Here is a 17,680-nt window from a genome sequence, read left to right on the forward strand (position 1 = left end):
TCTGATGAACCATCACCCTCGTGATAGAGGCCTGCAGGTCAGCAATGGAGTAGGGAACTTGGTAGGCAGAAGGTCCCAGATTTAATGCTTGCCATTTCAGGAAAAAGGTCCTGGGAAAGGTCATTCTATGTCTAAGGTTTTGTGTAATTCCTACCTATCTAGAGTAGACAGTAGTGAGCATGACCGATGCAGGGCACCTTTGTATCTGAAATAAGGGGCTGAACACACCTGAAGATGGCTTAAACTGAGGCCCTTCCGCACAGGCCAATTAAACTGGGATAACGCCGGTAAAAAACCTGGGTTGGAGGGGAACTTTGCACGGATCCCAATCCTAACAAGGATCCACTCTGTCCGTCCCCTGGGTTTTACAATAAACGCACTATGTGCAATTCTTTTGTTTTAATTCACCTTGCACCCAGGGCCAAGCGAAGGGCCACAGCTGCCAAGCACGTTATACGGCTGTGGGTTGTTGTTTTTTCTTTCCCTCCCAGCTCCCATCTGCAGAGCAATGCAGGCACTAATGGCTCCAGCAAGGCTCTGGGGGAGCCTTTGTGCCTGCCTGCCTAGCTGCATCGGAGGAAGGTAAGTTTCTGAGAAAAGTTACAAAACAAAAAAGCGCCTTCTTATGAAGGCGCACGCCCCAGCTGGCGCGGTGGCTGTTCACGGGACAACAAGCCATGCGAAGGGCCCGGGCCTATGCCGGGTTCGTTAATCCTGGCCGTAACCCGTTCAGAATTTGCTATGCGGAAAGGGCCTGAATCAGACCCATCTATGAAGGTCAGTATCATCTGCTCAGACTGACACCAGCTTTCTAGGGTCTCAGGAAGAGGGCATTCACAGCCCCTACTACTTGATCCTTTCAACTGGAGATGCCTCGGACTGAATCTGGGGACTTCCGCATGCAATGCAGATGCTGATCCACTGAGCCAGTCGAAGGACAGTCCCTGGCTTGTTAGAATGTCATAATTTATCGACAGTGAAACTTGCCTGTCCCCCTTTGGCCATTCTCTTCTGCCAGTAGGTGAAGATCTATATGTTTTGTTTGGCCTTCTTCGTGAACGCTCCTTCCTGTTAACGTGTTTAAACTGTTCTTTTAAATTGTCTTTACTATATATATTTCTAAAAGCCCATTTTAACAGTTTTGAATCTCTGCTGCCTTGGAAACCCTGAGCTGGGTGGAAAGGCAGCATAAACACGTTCTACATAAAATAATTAAAGTAGCTCAAATGAATGACTGTTCTTAGCTATCAGAAGCAGCAACAGCCAAACCCCAGTTTGGACTACTGTTGCCTTTTCTGTTAGCTTTCTTTGCTGTAATGTTCTGTTTTTAAAGAAAATGAGCTTCCTTTCGCAGAAGAAAAGGTTTCTACACAGCCGTAGAGAAGCACATGATGGAACCCACCTTGACGCATATGTGCTGCAGTAAGATTCGCAGAACAGGAAAAGCGACTTCTGCTAATTCCTTGGTCAGAAATCTGAATAAAAACCAGGAGATGCTCAAATTAGTTGGGCAGAAAGAATAAATAAATAAATGTTGGGCAGAAAGAAGCCCTTTGTCCCCAGCCAGGACACAAACTTAAAAGAAGGAACTTTTGCAATGTATTTGCCCTACCAAGCACAAATTAAAACATGTCTCTTCCCAATGCATAGAAGCGTTGTAGCACTGCAGCGAATACAATATTATCTTGGAGCAGCGGTACGACTGCTGCAGAAGCAAGGCCGACAGACCCTGAACTTCACAGCCAAGCAGAATCCTGAACCAACAAGAAAAGGCTTGGGAAAACCACTGGCTTGGTCGCCTGGGGCTAATTCAAATTCCTTCCAGGTGACCAGGTCAGGAAGCTTTTGCAAGCTGGAATTTTCTTTCTTTCTGGCCCTTTATGCAGCACCAATTACTAACATGTATGTAAGCAGGGCAAATGGCATTTGTGTATCTATTTGCCAGGCTGTTTAAGCCCTTACACCACATCGGCAAGTAATCTGACCTGTAGTTTTCTACAAAATAAATTTCTGGTAATCTGTGCAGCGAGCAAATCCCCAATTCTTCCAAGATACTTCTGGTTTAACTTTCTACCCACATGGACCCTAAAAGGCTACCGATGTAAAATGAAATCTCAATGTGATAACATGTCAGAGAAAGACACACAAACACCATCCTTTTCCTGCCAGCATGGTACAGTGGTTAAGAGTGGTGGATTCTATGGAGAACTGGGTTTGATTCCCCACACCTCCACATGGGTGGCACTCTTATCTCATGAACCAGATTTCTTTCCCCACTCCTCCACATGAAGCTTGCTGTGAGACCTTGGGCTAATCAGTTCTTTTCAGATCTCTTTCAGTCTCACAAAGTGTCTGCCATGGCAAAGGGAAGGTGATTGTAGAGAAAAGGGGGGGGGGTATACAAAACCAACTCTTCTTCTTCTCACATGGGGATTCAGAGCAGTCTTTCATCCAAATCTCCTTTGCTTAAAATACAGCAACAAAATAGCTACCGTGTTTCCCCGAAAATAAGACAGGGTCTTATATTAATTTTTGCTCCAAAAGATGCGTGAGGGCTTATTTTCAGGGGATGTCTTATTTTTTCCATGATTTTGCACCCCCCACGTGACCAGATCAGCTGCACCAGGGAATCTGTAACTAGGGCTTATTTCTGGAGAAGGGTTTATATTTAAAGCACCCTCCAAAAATCCCAAAAAATAATGCTAGGACTTATTTTCAGGATAGGTCTTATTTTCGGGGAAACAGCGTATAGCATTTTGTGTTGTAAGTCTGAAGAACGCAACTGGAAACCAGGGGCACATTTTATTTTACTTCTAAGCTGCTAGTCTTCATCATTCCAGGGTTTCTTTACACCGCTTAAAAGATGTAGCTGTTAAAAGCATCCGTGCTGAAGTAGAACGCGAAGCCTGTTCACTCTGTGCAGGAGGGACAGCGAGCTCTTCAAAGGAGCTCAGGATGGGGTGCATCCTTCTACCCACAGCTTTTTCTCACGACAACCCTGTGAAGTAAGTTAGGCTCAGAAAGACTGAGCAGCCCAAGGGCAGCTGGAAACTTTCACGTGAGGACTTGAACATGGGGATCAAAGGTCCTAATCCAACACCTTTAACCACTACAGCTGCACCCGCTCTCCGTTTCAGAGTAAACCTACAGGACTTGTAGAATGCCAGGATATGCTTGAAGCAGCAGTGGCAGCTATGGACAATCAAGGCTGAGATAGAAAGCCTTCGCCGTCAATTGCTTGGTGCTTCACCTGACGAACTTGATCGCCTGGTGGCTGGCGCTAACAGCCTGCTGTGGAATTGTAGCAGGCACACCGCCGGATCCTTCTCTCCCCGACAACATGAGGATGACGCGCAGAAGCCGATGGAACACCCAGCGCAGAGTCTGGAAGAAAAACATGACAGTGAAAGAGGATTGTCAAAGGGGGCTCCCCATGCGGCCGGCACTCGCTGCTCTGAACATCAGGTGACGTCGAACTATCAAACAAATGCTTATAGTGTAAGACAGCTGGTCCATCTAGTTTAGTTATCTCCAACAGCAGCTCTGTAGGGTTTCAGGCAGAGAAAGGTCACATCCAACTCCAATTCCAGCAGTCTGAAACCTTTCACTTGAAAATGTCCAGGGTCATCCAGAACACTAAGCAAGCGCTCTTCTGCTCAGCCGCGACCCCTTCCGTGGCAAAAGAGAATTCCAACTGTGAATTTTCATCCCCAGAAGAGGCAAGAGGGCATTCTGTCCTCTGAGATTGTGGGAGCCAAATTTTAAGTATTATATGACAGAAAGATCTACTTAATACATGGTCATTTGCGATGTTACAGTTTATGTATTTAAAAATATTGCATGCTTTCCTTTTATATCATATATATTAATAGCTAATTCTAAGTTAAGTATATATGTATAATTTTAACAACTTGACTAGAATAAGGCCTCTTAAAACATGGTACTGTTCAACAAACACAAAATTATATGTATCTGTCTTTGGTAGTTACATGATTATAAATGTAGATCCATATATTATTGTTTACTTTTACTTGTTTTCCAATCTTTTAACCTTTTTTCTTTTCCTGTAATTTTTTGCTGGTAAAATAAAAATTGGAGGAGGTTGGAGGAGGTGGAAGGAAATGAGGCAGGGGTAGCTTCTGGTTAGTACTACCCCCTCCTCCGGGGAGTGATTCTGCCTGTCTGAGTATTGTGACCAAGCAACAACTCCTTCTCAGAATCCAAAATTAGCTCTGTGAAAAACAAACAATTGCTACCTTCTGAAAGCTTCACTTGCACACCAACCTACTCAAGAAGGGACAGGTAAGAAAAATGAATCTGGGAGGGCCCGTGGCTCAATGGGAGAGTTTCTGCTTGGCACACAGAAGATCACAGGTTCAGTTCCCAGCATGTCCTGTTAAAAAGATCAACTAGCAGGTGATGTGAAAGACGGATGCCTAAAACCTTGCAGCTGCAGTCAATGAGAACAGAAAAGACTGAGCTGGATGGACAGATGGTCTAATTCAGTATGAGGCAGATCCATGTGAGCCTCAGGATACCCTTGGGGCCTCCCCATCCACAATCCAAAAGAATGGACCAATATCCCCCAAAAGGCAAGGGGTAAGTCAAATGCCCTCTCACTTCTTCTGGGAATAACTGATGGGCATTTTTTGACCTTGGCAAGATGACAAAGCCACACTTCTCTGCCTTAAAGATGGATAGAGACTGCTATTAGGCTATTAGAAACAGGTAAATCGCAGCGCAGTGTTGCCAATGGGAGCTAATAGGAGATGGGGGCTACCCCTTCGAGGGCTCATAACATTGGACCCCCTGAGCTAAACCTCACCAAACCTGGGTGGTATCATCAGGAGAGTCTCCCTGCAATTTTGGTGCCACTAGCTTAAAAATATGCCCCTTACAGGTCAAAAACAAAAAAAATACTAAAAATACCAAAAATTACAAATGAATCAGCTAATTCGGTTATAATTATAATTTTAAAGCCGAATAAAGCCGAATCCGAATTTTACCAAATTTGTTCGGTATTGCTCAAGCTTAACTGCTATAAAGATCAGACTATGTTGCAGGAAGAAGTTCCTTTCTAAAGGTTGCTGTGTAAGACAAGAACATGTAGTTCTATATCACCCTTGTGAATGAATGCACAGACAACCTGCATGTCTCCCCCTTGTAGTCTGGACTAGTTGGGGGGGGGGGCGGAGTGAGTGAGGACTGTTTTCTTGAAGCATCAAGCCCCCAGCCATGATGATGCCATGGCAACGGTTGAAGAATCTCCCCCTCTGGCCTGGATGGACCAGCCCTGAGGCTCTTGCTGTCATTGGCCTCCTTTCTGAAGACGAAGAAGAGTTTGGATGTATACCGCATTTTTTTCAACCATAAGGTATCTCAAAGCATCTTACAACTCCTTCCCTTCCTCTCCTTACAACAGACACCATGTGAGGTAGGTGGGACTGAGAGTTCCAAGGAGAACTGGGATTGGCCAAAGGACACCCAGCAGGCTTCATGTGGAAGAATAGGGGAATCAAACCTGGTTCTCCAGATTAGAGTGTTTCACTTTTAACCACTACATGATGTGGTTAAGTGGCGTAGGAGGTTAAGAGCTCGTGTATCTAATCTGGAGGAACCGGGTTTGATTCTCCACTCTGCCGCCTGAGCTGTGGAGGCTTATCTGGGGAATTCAGATTAGCCTGTACACTCCCACACATGCCAGCTGGGTGACCTTGGGCTAGTCACAGTTCCTCAGAGCTCTCTCAGCCCCACCCACCTCACAGGGTGTTTGTTGTGAGGGGGGAAGGGCAAGGAGATTGTAAGCCCCTTTGAGTCTCCTGCAGGAGAGAAAGGGGGGATATAAATCCAAACTCTTCTTCTCTTCTTCTTCTTCAGGTGCTACTACTCCCCCAGTCCAGAAGGAGGGCTTAGTGAGAGAAGGTGGGCAAGAATTGAGTTGCTGTAGCTGAACACACATGAAGCTGCCTTAGATGGAATCAGACCCTTCATCCATGAAGGTCAGTACTATCTATTCAGGTGGGCAGTGGCTCCCCAGAGTCTCCGGAAGAGGTCTTTCACAGTGCCTATCTCTTGCTCCTTTTAACTGCAAATATTGGGGATTGAACATGAAACCGTCTGAATGTTGAATGGATGCTGAGATGGGCAGTCAGATACTGACAAATCAGTAAGATGCCTGATATTTAAGGTGTTGAGTTGGCAATATCCAACATGGCTGCTATATGTGGTGTAGCGGTTAAGAGCAAGTAGATTCTAATCTGCAGAACTGGGTTTGATTCCCCACTCCTCTATCTGAGTGGCAGAGGCTTATCTGGTGAACCAGCTGTGTTTCTGCATTCCTACATTCCTGCTGGGTGACCTTGGGCTAGTCCAGGGGTAGGGAACCTGCGGCTCTCCAGATGTTCAGGAACTACAATTCCCATCAGCCCCTACCAGCATGGCCAATTGGCCATGCTGACAGAGGTTGATGGGAATTGTAGTTCCTGAACATCTGGAGAGCCGCAGGTTCCCTACCCCTGGGCTAGTCAGTTTTTTGGAGCTCTCTCAGCTCCACCTCCCTCCCAAGGTGTCTGTTGTGGGGAGAGGAAGGGAAAGGAGATTGCAAGCCACCTTGAGTATCCTTACAGGACAGAAAGATGGGGTATAAATCCAAACTCTTCTCTTCTTCTTTATCCCAAACACAACTCCCCTGCCTTGTGGGTCCATGCTTCCTAAGATTCATCCTACTTTGCTAGTTCATCAACCATTGGGAGCTGTCCACTCTGCTTGGACCTGTGGAGAAATGCCCTCTACCCCATAACTCCACCTCCCCTGCCTTGATGTTTGTCACTTGGGGTATAAATAGCTACTACATGAATCATAGAATTGAAAGAAGCCATCTAATCCAATCCTCAATATACGTGGAAATGGTTCAAGATTCACAGTTGGGAACAAACCAAGTGTATAATGTAACACTTCATGCGTCTAGCATAGCAACGGTGGTCTCACAAAATAATAGGTCAAAATAAATTAATTAACCTTTGAAGTGCCTCATGACTCTCATTCTGAACGGGCCAGGATGACATCGAAACAGCCTCGCCCTACCAACGTGGGTATTAATTTTCATTTCACATTGGTGTGGTCCCCAACCCGACACTTATTTTGATGACGGGGGGCAGAAAATCTCTGATGAGGATCAGATTGAGGTTCTTATTTCAATAACACGCTTTATTTTTAGCTGCCGTTCCCTGCCTCCTACTCAGATCGACTGACAGTGTGAGGGAAGATGTGATTGTGAAGAAATGGCTCCCCCCTGACACCTCTGAGGTTTGAAGGGAATGCTTAAAGCATTTTTTCTTTCCTCTGAGCAGGAGGCATCTGGCTTTGCCCAACAACTTTTAGAAATGTTGATACAGGTAGTGAGAGACAATGGGTTAAGCCCCGCCTCCTTTTCCAAGCAGATATCAAAGATTTGGATGTCTCAAAAAGACAGAAAGGCCTCAGGAAGAAGATGCCTGGATCCAGGAGGAAAAGCTTCCTTGACCCAGATCAACCAGGTCAAGTGGGTGGGGGCTGGGAACTGATAAAATGTTGGGGAGAGAGCCCTCTTTTAACGGAAGCCACTGGAGGAGACAGAACTCTTGCTGGAGTTCTGGAGGCGGCAGCAGTTTTGACCATGTGCTTGCCCAAGGAGTGGAAGGATTTCTTCCAGGTAATGGAGAATCTGTAGCCAGCTGAAACATCCTAAGCATGAGAGCCTGCCCTATGTTAACAACTGATAGGACAGTGGAATTGTGTTTATCCCTCATTTCTTTAGAATCCCTTGCTCAATCTAGTGGTGTGATGAAATTATGCCTGCAAAGCTTTTCTTTTTTATAAATATGTAATGTTGGATGCTGGTAGCAGTTCTCGTACCACATAGACCTCGACTGTCTTGGACAAGCTGTTTTAAAAGGAGGCCGCCAGGGGAAAAGCTGGCAATTGGCTAGCAGTTATTCCTCCAGGCTGTAAACCATCCCTGTGGTACCCAGGAGAGGGGAAGAAGGAGACACAGAGGCCAGGCCTCAGAGTCGGCAAGGAAGCTGGGACAGGCCCTAAACCCCCTCAGTGGGAAATTCCTGCAAAAATCAGGTGGTGCCAGCAGTTACCCTACAGAGAGGGGGGGGGGGGAAGTCCCTTCTAGGAGAAGTTGGTATCCCCTGGGAGAGGGCTGGGTGGAATAGGGCCTGCAGGCCAAATCAGGTCTGTTCCGCCAGTTCTCTACATGTGCTTCCCCTGTCAGTTCAGCAAGACGTGTTCCAAATTAAAAACCCCTCCAGGGAAAGCAAAGTTATACACAGAAAACTGCAACTGAACAAGAAATTTTTAAAAATAAGACAAGAAGTGCAGCCGCTTGGAGAACCACAAGACTCAGCGAAGGGTTTTCCAGGATTTGTCTTAGCCCTGGTGAAAAGGGTGTGAAAATGCTTCCTTAATCCTCTCTACCCCTCTTCCCTGTGAAATGTCGGCCGGCAGACAGCATTCAAGCTCCCTCTAGCAGGCAATACAAATAAATGCACATCCAGTTCCAGATTCATGGTTGGGAGGAGATGGAGAGATAAGTTTTCAGTGAAGGAAGCACCACCCACCCCCAACCCCCCAGGACTCAAGACACACCCACAAAGGTGAAAGAAAATTAGAAATAACTTGGGGGGAGGATGTCATTGGGAGAGCACTATCTGCACCCCTCTCCACCGTCAGTCTCACCCACTCCTCCATCCCAGCCTGGTCAGAGAGCAGGAGGAGAACACAGCAAAAGGGAAACTGGGCTCAGCAGCAGGGGCAAGAAGACGAGTAGGATTCTCTTCTCATATGTTTATTAGTGAGTTGTAGGCACATTGATAGCATTTGAGGAGAGCAATCAAAGGACATTCCGATTTACAAACATTTGACCTGCCCATGTCAAGCACAAGCCACATGGTGGAACAGCCTCCCAGAGATCAGAGAGGACCCGCAGTGCCTGCAAAACTGCGCTGTTCCGCCAGGCATTTCGCTAAGGCCCGGCTGTTTTCCATCTACCCCTGTGGGTATGTGCTGCTCCACTGCAGTTGTAAAGTTCTGTGGTTGTCGCCATCTTTTATTTGGCCTACTTTCTGATCCAGTCACAGTGGTTGGTCCAGTTAGTGTCATTTATTAAATTACTAAATTAATTAAATTACTAGATCAATTATAATTAGATCTCTACTCCACTTTTAATTTTACGGGTTTTTAAGCGTGCCGAGATAGTTTCATGGTATCGCTGTTCACTCTGTAAACTGCCCCCAGCCAGTTCTGGGAAGGACGATTAAGAAATGTGGGAAAAATAAAAATAAATAACAGGCTATTTCCAAGCCACCTTTGAGGGTACTATCTAGGCTTGATGCCCCCATACTTACCAGCCCAGATGAGGAAGACACCAGGAAATCTCCAATGAATGGGGGGGGGGGGGGGGGGAACCGCCACAGTCAGGTCTACCACAGCCAGCTGAGTCAGCGGGGACCTGCCCAGTGGACTGCAGAAGGTGAGGGAGATGCCAGAGGACATGGCTGTGGAGCCAATTTCAGGGACAGCTGTGGGGCACCTGGCACCAAAGGAACACAGTCCCCATGGAAGGTGCCGCCAGTGAAGGCCAGTGGGGCCTGGGAGAAGCTGAGTATAGGCTAGCAGAGGCGAACAGTGGGTGGCAGAGAACCAACCTCCTCCTGGGCATAGATGCCAATGCGCTTACTTTGAAGGATCAGGGGAGGAGGCAGGCTGCAGGACCCTCCTCAGGCTTGCAGAGGCCCGGAGCAAGGCCATTTGAAGAGACTACAGGGAAAGGAGCGGGGTGGTGGTGGTGGCTATTGGAAGGAAAGCTGCCTACATCCACAAGCCCCAAGACAGGGGGAGTGGATGAGACCGGGGTTGTCACACCCCCAGGTGACCCTTCAAATGGTAAACACTGGGAGAGCTGAGGAGGAAGTTCTTGACCTCACTCAAGGCAGACAAGGAAATGTCACTGGCAGGTGCGGGAAAGGGTGCTGGAAAAACACCCCTCTTCATTTTCTTCCCTTAGAGAAGGCCCACTTAAAGATGAGACACCCACAGATTCCAGCTGAGTCCAATAGGTACCTCAAATCTGCCATGCTAGGGGGCTGCTGCACTGAGTATAGGAGCAAGCATACAAAGAACTTTCAGAAGCGACAAACACCTGCTGCGTGAATCAATCATATTTACCTGATCTCCCAGGCCGTGAAGCGGGGAACACAGGAGTCGTAAACCGAGATGGGCAAGCTCTGGGACATACCTGGCTTGATCAAGAGACCTGTCCCAAAAACAAAGTTAAGACTGTCTGCTGACTCTCTTTCAACGCAGTCCCATGCAAACAATTAATGGCTCAGATCCCCCCAAAACTTGCTTACAAATGGCAAATACAAGAATGTAGCTGAATTCCAATTTGATTGCACTTGAATTGCGGCCTCACTGGAACACAGTAATGACAGGAAAAGAGGAAGACCAAACATGAGATGGATTGACTCAGTAAAGCAAGTCATGGCCCTCAGTTTGCAATAACTGAGTAAAGCTGAGTATAATGTATATAAAGAAAAGTTTGGATGTATATCCCCCTTCTCTCCTGTAGAAGACTCCAAGGGGCCTACAATCTCCTCCCCACCCCACCCCCACAACAAACACCCTGTGAGGCGGGTGGGGCCAAGAGAGCTCCGTACAGCTATGACTAGCCCAAGGTCACCCAGATGGCGTGTGTTGGAGTGCACAAGCTAATCTGATTCACCAGATAAGCCTCCGCAGCTCAAGTGGCAGAGTGGGGAATCAAGCCCGGTTCTCCAGATTAGTGTGCACCTTTAAGTAATGCGTGAACACCTTTAAGTAAGCCTTCACAAACAGTTTCAGTTCCCCCCCACCCCAGGCCTGAATGGGAGGGGCCTCACTTAGTTCTAGTTCAGCATGATTAGGCTGTAGTTGCAAAAATGTGGAAGTGTCTTCCTCTTCAGAAGCAATAATGAAGGCTATTGTTGAAGCTGCTAGAGTCTCCTGTATGCTAATTATCTTGACAGGTAAGTTTACTGTTACAGACCAGACCCAGAGAACATTACACGGTTAAGGATAGGATGTTCTGAAGATCATTAATTCATAGGGTTGTCATGCCAGAAGCCATTTGATGGCCCATGACACACACGTACACACAGCTACAGAACCTTCCCCTGCCTGCAACGCCTGTACAGCTTCATGCACTCACCAAACGGCATTCCAATTAAGGAGTGATAACTTACATGCTCGCTGAAGGCTCGATGCTGTGTGGACAAGATTCAAAACTCAAGAAGTCAACAAAGATCTATGAGAAGCACAAACTGGAGTTAAAAAGAGAGTCAGATCATGTTGGGGAGAGATAATCTTGCCTAGGCCTTTTTTGTAAGCTCCAGAAACCCTCAGCCTGTCACCTGTAGGAGACCCAAGTGGTCTTGGAGTCTCCCTCCACACACCCTTACCCCTGATCTGGCAATTTTGCAGTGCCCAGAAGGAACCTGGCACTCCTGGGGAGAATGGTGTAGCAGATATACCCTCCAGAGTGATGCAGGAAACAAAGCTCTATCACCATGCTGTTGCTACACATCCCACATTCTAGAAGCATTTGCAGCTGAATCCGCATGGCAATAAGAAAATGATGGCAAGGGAGGGTCTCTAAAGGGCAGAATGTTTCCCGAGGGACTCCATGCAGCAGTCTCCATTGCAAATATCTGACAATGCAAAAGCCACCCTTCTGAGTCAGACCAGGGGATGCGGCCCACTGATACCAGCTAGCCCCCAAAGTGGCTTTCTGTAAGAAACCTCAGTTAGGAATGCAAGGTCCTTGGGTGGACCACATTAAGGGGTTCAGCAGCCAGTGGGACGACCTCCCCATACTGTATATTCCCATCATCTAGTATCCAAACATATAAGGGAGATGAGCCACAAAGACCCATGGGGGACATCTCTTTCCCCCTTGCAGCCGCCACAGGATTACTGCCTCGTGGGCTATCCTGCCGCCGCCACCTTCAGTTCCCCATTGGTAAAACCATAGAGTTTCCAGAATGATCCCTAGAGCTACTCTTCTGGCACTTCTAGCAAGAAGCTTAGGTAAGTATATGAGGCTGTATTCCTCTCCCACATTCCAAGCATTGATGAGCTACGGGACCTAGGATTTTGGCAGCCTCAACACACATATACCTCATGGCCACCTCTGTGCTTCTGACTGCATGACCCACCTGGATGCATGACTGAACAGACTGCGGTTTCTCTTTCAGGGAGAACTTGGAAAGAAGCCTCAGGAAGTTTTTCAGGAGGAGGAAGAGGGCCTCCCGGATTTGCAAGAGTTCGGATGCAGAGAAATAGAGCTCCTCTTCTTGTTCTTCTTCCTCTTCAAAGATATCATCCATCTACAATGTCAGGAAACTAATTTAAGAGGGCATTAAGAAAAAGCCAGCCAACTGGCAAAGGTACTTTCAGCCCTTGAGCAATTTAAGATCTGTTGGGAAAGCCTCTCCGGGAACTAGATCAGCTGCTATGTACAACAGGGCCTTCTGAGTGGCTGCACCAGAGCTTAGGAACACTCTCCACCTTTAAGTGTATTTAGCATTTTTCCAAACATGACTTACAAGAGCAGTCTTTTACATTAGTAGTCTATTTTTTCCTGCACAGATGGTCCTGATCCTTACATTTTACATTATGGTGGTGTATTGATTGTGTTATTTGCTGATAATTTTGTTGCTGTACTTACTATATGCTGCTTTGGAGCCTTTCAAAAAGCAGCTTAAAAATACTGCAGATCATTTTTAAAAATCCCATTTCATCTGGCCCTTGGCAGCCCCTAGCAAATATTTACCAACATTTAATAAAGATTTATCACCTTTCTTCGGGGCAGAAAAAGAAAAAGATTTCCCAAAAGTAGTAAAATGTGAGATTTTTCACCACTTAAATGTTCTTGTCACAATTATTGATGGGTCGATATGCATGTTTATGCACAAACACATGCACTCCATGATCACGACACCCAGATTTCAGTTTGTGTCAGGTCCAAGAATGATGAAAGCTAAGTGTTTTTCTTGGCACAGCTCCCTTCGAGTGGGGTAAGAGGGCAGTAGCTCATGGGTATCAAAATATCAGAATGCATACAAAGCTTCAAACAGGACACATCTGATAGTTTTCTTACCTCGGTATTTCTCTTCTTCGGCACCCTTCCCCTCTTATTTTTCCCGTGCTGATGACCTTGTACTTGGCCCTTTTTCCTTTTCCTGGGCATGTCCAGGCCCTGAGGCCAGCATTTCTGGAAGGTCTGAAGGCACTTTTCAAACATTACTGGATGAAACAGTTGATTGGCGATACTGCCTGCCGGAAAGGAAAGACGGATCAGGAACTTGCTCTGCCTGGTTACCCAAAGACCAGGTCTTACAGTGTCAAAGAGAATCATAGAGTAAGGCACTGGAGTACAAACAGTCACTTGAAACTGTGTAGTAATTATTTCGTAAATCCAAATGATCAAAACCCCCCAAAACATCTCCCCCACCCCCCATGGCTATTCAACAGCTAAATAGGTTTTGGCTTTTTCAGCTTTCCCAGCTGCCTGAGGGGTCAGAACATTCCTGATCCCACAGACAGCCATCTCTCCCCACATGCGCAGCCAGTTCCGACTTTGAAAATGGGGAGATGGCCTGTACATCTGGATGCAGGGGTCAGTTCAGCGGATCCCCGAAGTTAGTTGTATGGGGCATTTAAATTTTCAGGTTCAGCTTTCAAAACACAATTTTTTTGGGGGGTGGGGGAGTTGAAAAAGCTGATACAGGGTACTGGCTTTTTTTTTTTGGCTCTCCCAAACATTTTCAGATCTTTTAAAGCTGAACCTGAAAACTACTGGGAAAAAAGTTGCCCACTCCTACTGTGTAGACAGGCAGCTAGCAATGGAAGAGGGCAAGAGGCTTCATGTGGAGTAGTGCAGAATTAAACCTAGTTCATCAGCTTAAAGTCTGTCACACTTAACCACTACACCACGCTAGCAGAATGATTAAAAGAAACAGCCTAAGCAGAAAATTATATCTAGTCTTTTCCCTCAAACCAGTTTATTCAGAAGTATTAAATAGGCAAGCATTGGATTACTTTAAAAATATTTATAGTCTGCTTTTCCTGAGAGCTCAAGACAATATTTTCATTAGCAGCTCTACTCAATTCTGAGCACCTGATGATTTGTGATAACTTAAAACAATCTCAGCATGTAGCAATACCAGCCCCAAAAGGGTTCTACTGGTCCTCTTGACAATGGGGTTATACTGGACATTTGTGCCGCAGAGAAAGAGCCAACTGCTGTACATCTATCCAGGGTGGTTGCCTGGAATTCTTTTTTAGGCAACCAGGGAAGGTGCTATTAGAATCCCCACTGATGTTGATATTTCTTGTGGTGGGTGTGTGAGGTAATAACAACACAGGTGAAACCGCAACCCCAAGACGCTATCAGCACTAGGTGTAAGCCAGGTCACACTTACCTGGAATTTCAACCAGTAAGAAGTACAATCCAGCAGCGTGGAGTGCATAGAGCCTCTGCAGAAGGTCAGTCTTTTTATTTTGAGCCTCTTGGACAAAGTGATACAACACAGCCACAAGGGCATTGTGAGAGATATTGTTCTCAGCAAACAGGGCCCAGATACTCTGAAATAAAACAGAGAAATCAAATGGAAGGGTGGGGACAAAACACCTCATCTGTTTATCGTATAGACTGCTCTGATCTTACTGAATCAGTTTCTGCTTTTATTTTGTTTTCTGTGTTGCTTGAAGTATTGTTTTAATGATTGGAGAGTGTTCTCTTTTGAGAGATTTAAAATGTGACAATGTGTTTCAATCTGTTAGCCACTTTGGTGGCCCTTGTGAAGGCAAAAAGACAGTATGTGTGTGAAATAAAAAATAAAATCACCTGATGCTTTTATACTTAAAATTTCTGTCACCTTAGTCCTATTACATTGCTTATCGTACATACCAGGTTATTTTTTGTGCATTATATAATCTGCCTTGAGTAACAATGAGAAAGGCGGGCAATAAGTAGGGTAAATAAAGAGACAATAAAATCATAGCACAGTGTTAAAGTATCTGCTTGGTATGCAGAAGGTCATAAGTTCAACTCCCTGTATGATGAATCAATCCAGCATCTCTTAGCCACCACAACCATCTCTTACTTCAGCGGCGCCCTGGTCATCTGCAGCAAATGGGTAGAGAGCCTCGTACAGCTGAGTGAAGGCATCCAAACCATCTTCAGTTATCACATTCTCTTGCCTACAATCCAAAGGCTCCGTCTCGGTGAAATCTAGTTCCCAGACTGTGTTGACCCAGGCTGAAAAGGAACAGAGAATACAGAGAAAAGTATATAATCTTCAAGCTTTGATGCGTGGTTAATGAGGTATCAGGACAGGGTATTTTGCATATGGTTTTTAAGAATGCCAAACATGATCCTGAAAATGCCTTCTGGCAATGGAATTCTCGAAATAAGACAGTGTTTTTGAGCTAGAACAGTGTTACTCCTGCACTTTGAAAGAATGTTCCTGCGAATTACAGTTCACAGTATTGTTGAAGGGGGGAAACAGGACTTACGTATCCGGAAATCCCCACCCAACATGTATGAACTGAACAATTATATCCAACAGTGGAATTTCTTACCATCTATTATTGGAAACTCCAATGCCCCTTCCACACATGCAGAATATTGCACTTTCCATCCACTTTCAATGCACTTTGCAGCTGGATTTTACTGTGCAAAATAGCAAAATCCACTTGCAAACAATTGTAAAAGTGAATTGAAAGTGTATTATTCTTCATGTGCGGAAGGTGCCTGAGCCTTATGAACTTTTATTACACAGTATGTATTGGATATTTATCTATTAATTGTAACCATATTTATTGGATCTTTATATTGTGACTCTTGCTCCATTTTTAGACTGTACAGGCATAACAGATGCAGCTAATGTGAGGATTTTTGTTTTCACATATTTATTTGTCTTGCAATTTGATTGTAACAAATTGTTGCTCGCTTTTGCTTTAAGGAATAGCCTTTAGTATGTTGTCAGTTACAGAATTAAAACTGACATATAGACCAATCACTGAATCAGACTCCCCACATCAGTATCTTTTAAACTGACGGCAGAAAAGAGGATAAGTGTAAATTACAGCCTCTTAACTAATCACAATCCAGCAGTATCTGTGACTTCAAGGCAAACACAGATGCAAATGTCTACCTGTTACTATCAGTAAAAGGGCCAAATGATCCTCAAACTTATACCATTCATTGAACTGCAAAAATACAAGGATGAAACTGTAAGCCAATTTTAGCTCAGATTTTCCCTCATTTTTGAAGCACAGATGGGCTCTTCCAACCAATAACTCTAAAGAGAGTTAATTTCAGGGTGCAACACACCTTTCATGGATTGTTTCAAAGGAACAAGGATTGGTGCTCCAAAGGCTGTTTCCAAATGAGACCACAATTCCATTCCACTGCACCTTTTTCATAGAATTAGAGTCAGAAGAGACCACAAGGGCCATCCAGTCCAGCCTTACAGAAACACACTTTCAAAGCACTCTTGACATATGGCCTCTGTTTCAAAACCTCCAGAGGAGACTCCATCACCCTCTGGGGCAGCACATTCCATTGCTGAACAGCCCTTACTGTCAGGAAGTTCTTCCTAATGTTTAGATGGAATCTCTTTTTCTGCACCTTGAACCCATGACTTGTGACCTATTCTAACTGGCAGGGGTAGGGAAGGATATAAATTTAAATAAAGGAGTGGGCCCAGTAGGGTGTCACAGCTCTGAATCCAAAGAAGTCGCAAACCAAAACTGCTTCTCGCCCTGCACAATTTATCCACCCCTGCTGAGGTTGCCAGCTTTGGGTTGGGAAATTTCTGGAGATATGGGAGGGGAGCCTGGTGAGAGTGGGGGCTTGGGGCAGAAGGATGCCCAGCAGGGTATGAAGGCCATAGAATCCACCCTTCAAAGCTGCCATTTTCTCCAGGTGGGATGATTTCCAGCTCCTGGAAATCTCTGCTGGGGTCGCTCCTTTAAATTCATATTTTATTTATTTATTTATTGGATTTATAGGCCGCCTCACCCCCAAAGGGCTCGAGGCGGCTCACAGTACAACTGTTTCCAATAACAGCACATAAAATACATAAATAAAAGTTAACCCCATTAAAACAAATTTCCAACAGCAGCAGTTACTTAAAATTTAAATAAACAAAGTTAAGAGCAAGCAAATATCCCGCCCTACGCCAGCCAAAGGGTAATCAGAATTTGATACACACATCATCAGTACTCACAACCCATCTATCACATAATCAATGTAAAATATAATAAGACATTCAAAATAGTTCCACCAGTCAACAAATAGTTTAAAATTTCCGATATATGCAGAGATTGACTCCATTTATCAACACTCCGATTTTTCTGATCTCCAGCTCCTGTTGTCATTCCGGGAGCTCCAGGTCCCACCTGGAGGTTGGCAACCCAATCCCCTCCTCCTCCAACCTGGCTCACCGGAGCTGACACGGCGGATCCCCCACCGCCCCGCAGCGCGCACGAGCCCCTCCGCCGCCATCGCATTAGCAAGCCGCCGCCGGCTCCTTCGAACCGACCAATCGCGACGCTCCCTCCCCGCCAGCCAATCCCCGCCGCCACC

General features: G+C 45.7%; 1 protein-coding gene across 1 annotated transcript in view; it reads right to left on the reverse strand.

Annotated features, from left to right (window-relative positions):
- NCAPD3 (non-SMC condensin II complex subunit D3) overlaps positions 1 to 17,649 on the reverse strand; it is a 53,579-nt gene extending 35,930 nt beyond the window's left edge. The window contains exons 1-9 of the mRNA XM_048513237.1: positions 17,539 to 17,649; positions 15,192 to 15,346; positions 14,508 to 14,670; positions 13,184 to 13,359; positions 12,240 to 12,410; positions 11,268 to 11,329; positions 10,213 to 10,300; positions 3,251 to 3,384; positions 1,403 to 1,475 (exon numbers count right to left, since the gene is read on the reverse strand). Of these exons, the coding sequence (XP_048369194.1) occupies positions 1,403 to 1,475; positions 3,251 to 3,384; positions 10,213 to 10,300; positions 11,268 to 11,329; positions 12,240 to 12,410; positions 13,184 to 13,359; positions 14,508 to 14,670; positions 15,192 to 15,346; positions 17,539 to 17,599 (1,083 nt within the window). The 5' untranslated portion in view covers positions 17,600 to 17,649. The remainder of the gene's footprint in view (positions 1 to 1,402; positions 1,476 to 3,250; positions 3,385 to 10,212; positions 10,301 to 11,267; positions 11,330 to 12,239; positions 12,411 to 13,183; positions 13,360 to 14,507; positions 14,671 to 15,191; positions 15,347 to 17,538) is intronic.
- Positions 17,650 to 17,680: the final 31 nt, after the last annotated feature.

Source organism: Sphaerodactylus townsendi, linkage group LG12, assembly GCF_021028975.2.
Source record: "Sphaerodactylus townsendi isolate TG3544 linkage group LG12, MPM_Stown_v2.3, whole genome shotgun sequence".
NCBI lineage: Eukaryota > Metazoa > Chordata > Lepidosauria > Squamata > Sphaerodactylidae > Sphaerodactylus > Sphaerodactylus townsendi.